Source organism: Halichoeres trimaculatus, unplaced genomic scaffold (assembly GCF_033239565.1).
Source record: "Halichoeres trimaculatus isolate MK-OKI-2021-1 unplaced genomic scaffold, fHalTri1.1 fHalTri1_scaffold_19, whole genome shotgun sequence".
NCBI classification, from domain to species: domain Eukaryota; kingdom Metazoa; phylum Chordata; class Actinopteri; order Labriformes; family Labridae; genus Halichoeres; species Halichoeres trimaculatus.
Genome location: NW_027437197.1, coordinates 15,658,953 through 15,671,474, shown reverse-complemented (window position 1 = coordinate 15,671,474; position 12,522 = coordinate 15,658,953). Strand labels below are relative to the sequence as shown.

The 12,522-nt window shown below is 40.4% G+C and overlaps 2 protein-coding genes across 5 annotated transcripts in view; one reads left to right on the top strand and one right to left on the bottom strand.

Moving 5' to 3' along the window:
• Positions 1-8,926, bottom strand: part of sytl5 (synaptotagmin-like 5) — a 38,709-nt gene extending 29,783 nt beyond the window's left edge. For all 4 annotated transcript variants that reach the window (XM_074694648.1, XM_074694651.1, XM_074694650.1 and 1 more), the window contains exons 1-2: positions 8,784-8,926; positions 8,527-8,611 (exon numbers count right to left, since the gene is read on the bottom strand). The gene's annotated coding sequence lies outside the window, so the exon portion shown is untranslated. The remainder of the gene's footprint in view (positions 1-8,526; positions 8,612-8,783) is intronic.
• Positions 8,927-10,334: 1,408 nt separating this feature from the next.
• On the top strand, positions 10,335-12,488 carry dynlt3 (dynein light chain Tctex-type 3). The gene is made up of 5 exons (XM_074694994.1): positions 10,335-10,482; positions 11,311-11,352; positions 11,441-11,564; positions 11,675-11,752; positions 11,834-12,488. The coding sequence occupies exons 1-5, from the start codon at positions 10,456-10,458 to the stop codon at positions 11,908-11,910; spliced, it is 348 nt and encodes a 115-aa protein (XP_074551095.1). The 5' UTR covers positions 10,335-10,455; the 3' UTR covers positions 11,911-12,488.
• The last annotated feature ends 34 nt before the right edge of the window (positions 12,489-12,522 follow it).

Genomic DNA, 12,522 nt, shown 5'->3' with positions numbered 1-12,522 from the left:
TCCCATCCATGGCTAACATTATAATGCTTCCCTCGAAGCCATGAAGCTCACGTGTCACAGCCACGCCATCGTTACGACCCTCAGAGGAGCCGTCATCAGTAATGACCCATCAGGCCTGCAGGCCTCTGTTTGTCCCCGCAGAGCTCGATGAAGCAGAAAATAAGAAAAAAAAACACCAGCCGAGTTAGTGTCTCTGCAAACCTTCTCCTGACCCTCCTATCAGCCGTCCTCTCTCCTCCTGTCTCTTATCTACCCGCCCCTTTTCACCTTCATTGAACTCTCCCGCTTTATCCTGATCCTGGAGCTGTTTATCGTCCTCACATTGATCGGTTGTTTGTGTCATTTAACTCTCTAATTCAGAGAAAAGGGCAGCGTGGGCTCAGGATGGGGCTGACAGGAGGTGGGGACGGAGATGGATGATTGCTTTCGCCGTTTATTTGTTGGGCGACAGCGGGAACACACGAGCGCCTGGAGGACAGAGGAGAAAGAGGATGATCTGGACTTAAAGGGAAAAGGGATAGAGGGAGATGCCTTGAGTGTTTTGACCTTGGAATATTTGTTTTTCATCCCCGCACAGCTTGAATCGAAGCTTGACGTGTGAGAAATACTGAAGAGAAAGCTCCGGTTTTGGTCCTCCAAAAGCAGCACAGGAAGAAGACGTTTCTGTCGAGATCTTAAAAGGAAGATATCTTAATCCTAAAGGCTGCTCAATGGTGCTTTGTATCAAACATGCTGAATAAAACTCCTCAGAACATTTTGTGCTCAGAGCACAAAAAGCTAAAGTTTTCCTTTCAGAAATTGTGCAGGATCTCTTTATTCTTCATGAAACCAACAACATTGCTATTTTCATTGAGTTTTTTTTAGTTTCAGATCCAAAACTGTGAAAGTTTTCTGCTTTCACTTTGAATTATTCATAACTTTCTTAGATTTTGGAGGTTATCTATTTCTGGGAGGTTAGCATGTTTATCATTTTGTGCTTACTGCTCACATGAGAAGTTTAAAACAGGACGAAATTTTAGGAAAATAATCAAAATATCCAATAAAACATTCATCTGTGTGAATTTTGTCGCCTGCTGACATCAGATTAGCATGTCTCGAGGAGATAAGCTCAATTCAGATCCAAGATTCCCTCTGAGATCATTGTTTTTAAAGTTTAATGGAGGTTAAGTATCTGTAGAAATCTCTTCTCCTGATAACACATAAAGAAATAGAGACAAAGCTTTTTTTCAGACAAGCACAAAGGTTCTGAAAGAGTCCCGAAACGACCTATGTGAGCCGCATGAGTTAGCTCAAAAAGCCAATTTTTCACCCTGATTTCATCTGGAAGATTTCCTGCAAGTGCTTGAGTTGCTGGCTTTTAACAAAAGTCCAGGTTCTTGTGTGACAACGCTAAAAGATTAACTTGCAGGGAATTCACTGCGAGTGAACAGATGCTCTCAGAGATGCAACATTAACGTTTGGTATCAACACAGAGGAATAGAAAGTGATAGAAAAAAGAGATACAGAAACCTTAAAACTTGGTTTTATCTTTACTGTAACAGTGGAAGTTGATGATACCTGCGCTACCTGAGTCCTGTGAAGGAAGCAGCCTCTGGATTTGGGATTCAGCTGAAACACCAATCGAGGAGGCTATTTGTCCTTTTCACCACGTTGTTAATCATTTTTCACTCATTCCTCCTGTTTTGGAGGTTTGTTTCCTTCTTTTTTCACCAGAGGCTGAAACAAAGCTTAAGGGATGTGATGGAGTACTTGATGCTAAAGGAGCTATCCACAGATGATTGTTTCAGCTCTGGTCTGGTATTAGTTTCTGGATTCTTCCCTCATCACTGGCAAAGACCGATGTTGACTCTTCCTCCTTGCTAACTCGTCTCCTCGTTCCTGCAATAACCAAGCTTACTTATCCAACTGAAAACATTAATAAAACGGTCCAGATTTCAAGCCTCGGTCTGCCAAAGATCTGTTGGACTTCAGGAAGATGAGAGGAACTGTCAGAGGGTTGTTGGATAAATAAACACATGAGGAGGAAAACAGACCTCGATTAGAAAACAGTTCAGATTCCCACACAGAGGAGATATGTGTGTGTCATTTATGTTCAAATCACTCCACATGTAGACACACACACACACACACACACACACACACACACACACACACACACACACACACACACACACACACACACACACACACACACACACACACACAGACACTCCTTTGTGTTGTATTTCAGTGATGTTACTATACGGGCTCCTGAGGAAGAGGAGACAAGCGGTTTCTGGATGGAGGCTGGATCTCATTAACCCAGTTTCAGACCCAGTCTCCTCTTCTTCTTCAGAGAGATACAGAGAAAGATGCTCGGGTTATAAACAGTTCCCTCTCCCTTTACCAGCATGTCTGAATATTTCATACCGCTCCTTCGTGTTTCTGCCACATCTTACTGCACTTTGTCGTCTGGAAACACTACAGGCTAATGGAGAGCGGCCCGTTTCTTTGGAAGTGTTTTTGTTTCTATTAATCAGAGAGCAACAGCCGAGTGGATGCAGATGAATCAAATGAAAAACAAGATTAGCCTTGTGTTGTTCTTGTTTGGTAACACGGTGTACAGGTGCATTAGCAGAGCAGCATCACAGAGAAACTGATGCACGGTGAAAATTGAGTGTTTGGAGGACGGACAGATGCCTGAGGCTGGCTGATTGTTGAGGGCAGATGGGTGCATAAAGACCTTAAAGCAGCCCAGAACGGCTGTTTGAGAAAGGTACGGAGCTCAGGGTGCAGGTTGTAAAAAAATATCTAAACTCCAAATGAAAAAACAGGAAAATGAATTGTGGTTGGCTAATGAGCCGGACACTGAATACTTTAGACCCCTCAACGTCATCCCTTCCATAAATCAAGCTGATGGTTCCAGGTGGTCTTTACATTTTTTACATCGTTTGTGTGTTTCGTAGAAGCTCAATTTATCCTGCATGTTTGAGGGCAAACATCTCTATAACTCCTCCATCTGATAAATAAACACCACACAGAATATTCAGAGCACATTTTGACAGAAAGAGCATCCTGATCAGCACAGCCGGCGACAATTACCAATCCTCACACACTCAGAAGTGTCTGCTTAAAGTTCACAGCTGCAGCACAAACTCTGGAATTGGCAGCTTCCTCTGTGCTTCTTTCTAATCAGGCTGTAACTAAGGGCTCCAGCAGGATTGATAAATAATGCGTTATAGATTAGATTCCGGTCTCTAATGAGAGCGAACCCACGTTCGGTCCCTGCAGCTGGTGTCAGAGGAGAACAAATGCTGCACAACTCTTTCTGCTCTAGAGTCAACACCTGTCCGATGTGTCCAGCTATTTCTGTAGCGTCCTGGGAAGTGACACATGCAGCATCACAGCTTTTCTCTGTGACTGCTCATCGTTTCCATCGTGGGCTGTCGAGACAGCGCGTCATGTCAAACAAATCTCTGATACAGCCACGTAAGCAGCTCTGTGAGCTCAAGTGACGTTAATGTAAAAAAAAAAATTGTGATACTTAAGGATTTCAATTCAAGATTTAGAAATGCTGTTTTGACTTTAGCAACACTATCGAGTTACCATGAAATAAGTATTGTCAGTAGAAATGCAGATACCAGAGCTGACTGCATCAAAAATGCAAAGGGAGAGGAAAAAGAAGTTTATAAATATGTGATTTTATCTGAATATTATTCTTTTGCTTCTCACTTAGGATCCACTTGCAACAGTTCAGCTCCTTTATATGCTTTCAGCAGCATGGTGTGGTTTGACGGCTCTAAAAGAGCACAAACGATGACCTTTAGATGAAGAGTTTTTGTCAAACCATCATCCAAATGTCAAGGATAAACTTTGAATTTAAATTACAAGACACAACTTCCTTTAAAGAGGGGGTTACAATGCTGCTGCGTATGTCGATCAAAGTGGTCTGTTTTAAAAGTAGCACAAGTTTACCATAAGACTGGGCCTCAAACACCAAGGTTTGCTCATATCCCAGCCCCTGACAGGCCTCCAGAGGGCTGGCCAATCAGAAGGAAGGGGTTTGTGGAGCAGGGAGCCTTAAGGAGACAGCAGCTAAAACCAAGTGATGCAACAATGGCGTTTAGAACACCAGTGTGGGGAAAAACAGGGATTTCTTTGAGCTGTAAATCATGAAATGCTACTATGAAGGCACCAGAGGGACAGAATAAAGAGTAAAAAAAGGTAATACCACCTCTTTAAAAACTAGATCCACAGTGACCTTCCTCCCCCGTTTGTTAATATTACATCACATTAAAGCTGAGCCTCCATGGATTTCCACTGAGTTATGTCCTAATAGCTGGTCTTCATCTGTTCAAATATTGATTGAACAGCTCGTTATGCACGACTTGATAACAATGAATCTCATTAAAGCTCTGTTTGATGTTAGCTCTGCCGTGTGGACTTTACCACAGAACACATCCTGGTCAAGATGAAGCCCGAGCCGGGCAAACACAAACACTGATGTCACTGTTAAATAAAGGGCTGACTCTGCGCATGTGGGCATCCTCACCTTTCACCTGGATCGCAGGTTGAAGTATCCAATCATCTCATCGTCCCCCTCAGAGGTTAAGTGAAACACTGGGAGCGCCCACAGATGCACATGAAAGATTTTAGGGAGGTGGCACAGGGCCGCCCCTCTCTGACCGGCAATCTATTTCTCAACTGAGTCACTCCTCTCTGCGCTGCCTCTAAATTACATTTCTGCTGTTGAGATTTTTCCCCTCCCACATCTGCAGTGTTGGTGTATGGACAGGTTTCACTGATTGCCTCGCTGCGGCTGTGATTGAACGGGGACGCCGTGTATCTCTGAGGCCACACGGGGCTATAGGCTGAATACCAAATGGACAGCTCGAGACAGAGGCACGGAGAACAGAGAGTCATCAGTGAGTGGGAGGGAGGGAAACCCCTCACGACACTAAAGGGATCAGACATTATTCAATGCAGAGACACAGACGAGCTTTGTTACAGGCACTCAGGGCTTCAACCCAGTTAATCTGGTTATAATCATGCAGGCTATCTAGTTAATAAGATAATATTCAATGACTAATCTAGGCTTAATGCATTTCTGCATTACTCTCATCCTGTTACTGCTCATTATTAGTGAGAATACGAGGGAGTGTACAACGTTAATGTGGGGGACAGAGGAGGTGCTAACCGAGCTTCTCAGGAAGAGAGCAGGAAACACAGAGAGGGCTCAAAAGATGCTAGGATTCAACTTTACACAAGGATGCTTTAAGCTTAATGTATTTCATTATTTAAGCTTTATAAAGGAATACATTCAAGCATTTATGCAAGTAACTTTACCAGTGAAATTGCCTGAACCTTACCAAACTCAAAGTTAAGAGATGGTAACAAAAAAGATAAGAGAAACTCAGCACAAGTTCATACACAGCTAGAAAACTGTATTTTTTTGTGGGTCCACTCTTTATATTTGTCTTGATTTAATAAATAATGATCTAACAATAACTATATTTCAGATTTTTAAACAGGTAACTTAACCTAAAGCTGATTATCTCAAATTAATTTACCAAGCTACTGATTTATCAGATTTATTACATTTTTCTTACAGCCAGGACAAAATAAGTATGGAAATATAACTTTCAGATCAAGCTAACAGATTTCATTTTGTTAGAGTCATCAAGGAATTAGAAATATTGTGAATACAGTTTGGTGGAATAGCATTTTTATGCTTAAAACAAGATCTCAAAGGTGCACAAACATTAAAGATTATGATGAAAATCTCAGACACAGAAATCTAATCAAGTGTTTTCGTTTCATTTTTGGGTAAAAAATGTCTATCAGACAAAATATGAGATGTGAAAAGTCCAGGAAAATCTTTTATCTTGAGATATTAAAACACAAAATGACACCTATATTGCATAAAAAGAGCAAAAGCAACCGTGTTGATAGGCAGTTCAGGTGTCATTATTGTCTCTAAATATCCTGAAATAAGACATTTCTAGATTAATGTGGATCATTTTAAGTCTCAAAGACATTTTTGATTAAAAATAAAAGAAAAACACTTATTCAAATTTTAGTATTTGCAGTGAATAGACATCATCATCCATTAGAAGCTACATCACCAACCGCCTGATGGATAAATTTAGTGTCTTTTACCTCATATTTTGGTCTCTGTCAACAGAGGGACAGTGAGGGAAGAGTTGGTTAAATGGTCTCTAAAGTCAAAGGGGAGTGTGATCTGGTACAGGTGACTCCGTATTCTCAGCATCAGTTGAGGTGAGAGATGTTGAGGTACAGTTAAACTGTGTTAGCATCAAATACCACAGATTGTTGGAGCAGCTGCCTAAATGCAACTTTCTGCTTAAAAGACGATTTGAAGGAGTAGAGATGCAGTCAACAGCCTGTCTGATCTCAGACAACACAATCATGTCAACCACAACCCGAGGCGGTACATTGTGTACACGGAGTGATCCATGGAGAAAAGAGAGGAGAAAGCCACTAATACGACGTATGAGACACAGCATCAGAGTTTGGCCGGTTATGTGTTTTTAGGGCATCAGTCTGACACCATGAGCAGCAGCCTGTCACTGAAGTGTCTGCATTAATATAGCATGTGTGTAAAAGTACACCCTACACACATGCACACACACACACACACACACACACACACACACACACACACACACACACTTAAATGCATTGCTAGATCTCTCAGACACAGAGCTTTAATGCTGCGTGACTGCTCTCCCCCGGGCTTCGTTCTGCTCTGCTGGACGTGCGCGGCTGCCTGCATGTACAGAAATCAGAGGATGTAGGGAATCCCTACATTCCCCTCCTCCTCTTATTCACCCATTTATTCCCCTGCAGCTCTGTGTGGGTATGTGTGGGTGTGTGTGTGAGTGGTACGGATAAAAGCTCAGGAGGCATTTCTTCCTGTGACAATGATAAAACGGCCCCAGCAGAAACTGCATCTATTTCTCCAGGAGTTCAATGAACTAATTTTAGGACACGTCACCACAGCAAACGACTCTCTGCTCCTGTAAGATAAACCTCCTTCAGAGCCTTTACCTTCATATGTAATACAATTACACAGCTTCAAACGAATCAAATGCAGTTATTAGTTCTACCTAAGCTCATTAGTGTTGTTTCCAGACCTGAGTTCATATCCCTCATGCTAAGCTCAAGACTAATGGCTAATAATTGGATTAGTTATCATCACACTGCTTTTTTCAAAGCGTGCAATCCTTTTATCTAAACTGTGTGGGCTTTAAACTCCAAAATATCTTTGATAGTCACATAAAACCATCAGATAATGAAAGAAATACAAGTTGATGATCAGTGTGTACAGCCTTTTTCCGGGGGAAGCAGCTTGATTTAAAAACAAGGAAGGCACATCATGATACTAATACTATTATTAATTTAACATTCTCTATTCCTTAATGAGGATGAAACTGAGACTTATCTGTCATTATCCAATGGGATTATACTGTATGGTGAGTAGATCTCCAACACTAACAGGAATTACAGTTTACCTGTACACCTCAGTAGTGGATAAGTGGGGAATTAAACTTGCACGTGTCGACAGAGTTTTTGGCAAAACAGGCTTGATATAGACCAAATCTAAACCCCCGAGCTGCTGTTTTTCATCTACCTTCATGCAGTTCTGGCTCTTCCTGCAAATTGCACAGAGGTACCTGCGTTGATGATAATGCCACTGATATCCAATCGACAACAGGATCTGTGCAATAAGATATTTGACGAAAATGTTTAAGATAAGTCATGAAGAAAGGTTTATTTTGTCTTATTCCTCAAAATGTCAAATTACACATTTTGATTAGTCATTCCAATTTTTGAGTCTGCTATCTCTGTTCTTCTACATCTTAGTTGAAATGAATTGGATCATTCTGATAATCTTGTTTGTTCATAAATCCGATTACGTTTCTAATTTAGCACAAACAAGTTGGCATCTATCAGCCGTTTCACTATCGTAACATTGTTTGGCTTCATTAACCATTTTCTGACTTTTAATCCTCAAATAAACAAACATAGAAAGAAAATGATCAATCATAATCACTTCTGTTGAGCAAAGGTTGATTGCACAATGAATAATATGGTCCCAGATCAGAACTTGAGGTGCAAAGACCTCCATGATCAACTCCCTCAAAATAATACAATATTCAAGTATTAAACTGTAAATATATGCAAAGTCTATAATGTATACAAATAAGGAACTATGCAAATAAGTGAGATGAATTCTGTGGTCTTTCTTTGCCTGAACAAAGCTGCACAGACAGAAAAACAACTGAACCAAATCTTGATCAAGTTAAGGTCTGAAGGAGGGGAACGCTCTCTTGTTTTTGTATCGGTGGTTTTTAGCCAATATGAGCTAATTCGTTTGGAAAATATGTCGTTCCCAAGCAGATAACCAAAATTCACCTGAGTTGACCGCAGGTTACTCTACCTTCGATACAAACGGAGGCAACAAGAGGCGAGAAAAGCAGCTTTTTGCTGCATTGCACCTGTGTAAAAGGCTCTTAACTTTACCCGGGAAGTAGGCTGTCTGGTCCCGCTGTGTGTGTGACGAATCCTCCGGGATCGTGGTCGTGATGGTGGAGCAGCAGTCCCCCACCTCCCGGAAGAAAGGAAAAAACAGCACAAGGGAAAGAAAAGAGAGAAATAAAACATCATTAAGTGGAGACAAATATCAGCCGCGCTCTGCTCCATATGCCAGAGGAAACACGGCGGTGTTTGGTGTCCCGGTGGTGCCGCGGGGTGACCCGCTGAGCCGCGGTCTGTCTTACCTGGAGGCGGCGGAGAGTGACGAGGAGCCGGCAGGGAAGCACGGCGGGCTGGAGGTCAGTCCGGGGATCCGCACTGTACGTGAGTGGGTCCGTGCGTCTCGGCACCGTCTGACGGCGCAAATCCACAGCTAGGGTGTTCCCGTCAGGAGGGGGCGTGGTGTGTGTGTGTGTGTGTGTGTGTGTGTGTGTGTGTGTGTGTGTGTGTGTGTGTGTGTGTGTGTGTGTGTGTGTGTGTGTGTGTGTGTGTGTGTGTGTGTGAGAGAGAGAGAGAGAGAGAGAGAGAGACATGCGCGAAATCTTGAGAAATAGGCTTATTCTGACAATGCGACGGTTGTTGCAGCACTCACTCAGACTCCTGTTCTTTATTTATGAATAAACAATTGAGGTATTAACTGTGTTTTACACAAACGTGTATTTTAGTGAGCACTTTCAGGTTAAGTCCCTATTGTCACAGAGTGGTACATTAAGTATTGTGTATTTTCTCAGATCCTCTGGGGTTTGGACTCTATTTTTGTAGCTGTTATGGCCAGAGGAGCAGCCAGACTGACAGATTATTTAATCACACTTTTTGTGGCTGAGAAATTCATAGGCTGGCCCCCTTACACAAACAGGGCCCTGGAATAAGAGCACATGAGGACAGGTATTTAAATATTCATAACGATTATATGGTGTTTCTCTACACAACACATCTTATGACTTGGAAGTTTATGCTACTGTTTTATTTATTTAGTTTTAATTTATTTATTTTTTTAAATGGGGAATGTATATTGAAATGACTCCCTGATGCAAAGAAAAACACAAAATAGCAACTTTGGGTCATTTTCACAAGGTATTAATATGCATTGTTCATAAGAAACACATACACACAAAAAAAATTAAGGTTAATTTAACTAAATGAATGAATGACTAAATAAATAAATGAATAAATAAATATCAATCTTTAAAATAAGGAGTTACATACATTTAAAAATGTTGAAATCTGAGATGACAAATTTGTTTAAAAGTGAAAAAAAAAATACAACAAAAAATACATTAACTGCACACGTGGTAAAACCTGTTCAAAAGAAATATTCTAGAGTAGAGACTAATGTACCCCTATAAAAAATTATCATAACAGTTTAAAAGTTAAAAATAGGGTAAAGCACTAAAATAGCATTATGATTATAATAGATTAATAGTCAAAGAAGTAAGGATAATAGTTTAAGATAAATGAGATAAAAAGAGAGAAAAAGTCAATTAGTAATGAGTCCATGAATAAGCTGAATCACTTTCATTGCATTATATACTACTGAAAAATACCCTATACATTTTGCAACAACATGGACCACATGTGTGAAATCTAAAAGGATTCATTTTCACATATAATTTCATTATGTGAAATCGGCCTGTTTTGTTAACTGGATCAATTAAACAGGTTAATTCTGAACCTTAATTCTGAAAAACAGACAGATCGAGTGTTTCATGTGTGTTTAACGCCCTCTAACGTTGGTTGAGTTGGTGTCTTGTAGTGTATGGCTTCCACCACACGGAGGCGGTGTGATAACTCAGTGTCCGGTTGCGCAGACAGGAAGTAAACAGTAAGTGGACTACAAAACGACTACAAAAGGACTACAAAGGGACGCCGGGGTAGGATATTGACAGGATTTAAACCGCTGTGTCAGTGTCAGAAACGATGGAGGAATATAACTCTGGTGATGAGGTAGAGTAAAAATCAATTAAATATAATTAAACGGTAAACTCCTCGATATTTCACTCAAAAACCTGTAACTGCAGTTAGCTAAACCGGCTAGCTTTGTTAGCCGCTTATAACCATCAGGGAGTGGCCTCAGTCATCACACTTATACTGTTAAATCAGTATTAACTTCAGAAGTAGCAGGTCACACTGTGAATATTTGTTACTCATTTCATTTTATAGATGCATTTTTACTCAATTTGCTTTCCTGGATAAAGTACTAAGAGGCTTACCTGTGGAGCTAATACCTCAATAACACTCATGTAGTCCTATCTTGATTATAAAAAAACTTGTTGTTTGATCAGGTGGACAAAGAAATTTAAAAATGAAAAGGATAAGTAAATGATGGAGATTGTGTATTATCAAGCTACTGATAATTATGACTCATTTAACTGCCAAGATTCGTTAGTATAGTTAAAAGATTATTACCTCATTTATTTTTTTAAACAACCAATAAATTATTTGTAATTACTGTGTGGTAATTTAGTAAGTTACATTTCTCTTAAATTTAGCGTCCTATAATTGGTTTTCAGTAAGCAGAAATCTATTTCTTCTTTTCTTTCTTTTTTTTTTTTTTACAAAGTAAAGGGGAGTTAACTGAAGTTGAGATAAGTGTGCGTTAGAAAGTGTAAGGTGAAAGTATAAAGTGTCATGACAAACAAAATCCAAGTTAAAGCACAGTTTTTTATTCTTAGAAGTAATATTGTCTTTAATGCAAAAGCATTAAAGACAGTATTACAAAATCTTGTGGAGTGACCAGTTTTTTTATTTTCTCCCTGTATCTTTTAACTACAGGTTACCTTCAATGCCGATGAGGCCAACAGCACCGTAAAAGAGGTACCTGTTCTCCATCTGGAAACACCATCAAACTGTTTTTTTCTCTAAATCGTCATTTCAACGTGATAACAGCCTGTGTTTTTTTCAGTGTATTGAAGGGGTTATTGGAGGAACAGATTACGACCAGAGCAAAGTGAATCAGTGGACAGCAAACATCGTGGAGCACTCTCTGACTCACCTGGTCAAACAAGGACGGCCGTTTAAATACATCGGTAAACCAACCGTCAGTACCGGTAGCAACATGACAGAAATAGAGGATGTTGTGACCTCGTGTAGAGCTCATATCTCTCTGTTTGTGACACTGCTCTCTGATGTTTTGCAGTAAACTGTGCGATCATGCAGAAGACAGGTGCAGGTCTCCACACAGCAAACTCCTGTTACTGGGACACTACCACTGATGGTGAGAGACGACTTGAAAGGATAGGTGGAGTGTTTTGAAGCATTGGGGTAACCATTTCTCCTGTTTGTTTGTGTCTCTCAGGAAACTGCACCGTGCGATGGGAGAATCGCACCATGTACTGTGTGGTCAGCGTATTTGCAGTTGCTGTGCCTCTGTAATTGCGCTCCTTTCTGCCTCCCAAAGCTCTTCTTAAAATGAAACTATGACCAAGAAGCCCTCATTACCCTCTAGTGAGAAACACTTGTCGGTTTAAATGTCCCCACAGGCTCTAAAGACCTGACTTTGGGATCAGAGCTAAAGTTTGTGAGTCAAGGATGTGTGAAAACGTCTCTTTGGAAAGGGAAGAAAAAACGTGCTCTCAATATTTCCTCCTAATTGTAATCTGTGTTTAATGTCTTGAATACTATTCCCATGAGCCTCAGCTTAACAATGTGGGCAATTAAGTGCTAAACTCAGGAGGTAAAAAAGTAAACAAACGTGAAGTGCTGCTGTGTTTCTGTACAGTCTCTGACCTGAAAATATAGTTGATGATCTTTCCTGTTCTTTTAATACGTTCCCCCAAAATGACTGAACTGTTGTTTATATCAGAGTAAAGTCTAACTGTTGTGTTTTAGTAGGAAGTTGACTAAATGTGTCAGTACTTTTTGAGTTATTTCTGAATTAGTATCTGTAACTGTTTAGATATGAGAGTCTTATATTCCAGGTTTTGGTTGAACCAGTTTTTTAAAAACTTTCTCTGAATAAAATCCTAGAATGTGTCTGTGACGTGT

What these genes read in the sequence shown, in the direction of transcription:
- dynlt3 (XM_074694994.1), top strand. Translation starts at nt 10,456, where the DNA reads ATGGAGGAATATAACTCTGGTGATGAG. An exon ending in AATATAACTCTGGTGATGAG is followed by an intron (nt 10,483 to 11,310) that starts GTAGAGTAAAAA and finishes TTTTAACTACAG; the next exon opens with GTTACCTTCAATGCCGATGA. An exon ending in ACGGCCGTTTAAATACATCG is followed by an intron (nt 11,565 to 11,674) that starts GTAAACCAACCG and finishes GATGTTTTGCAG; the next exon opens with TAAACTGTGCGATCATGCAG.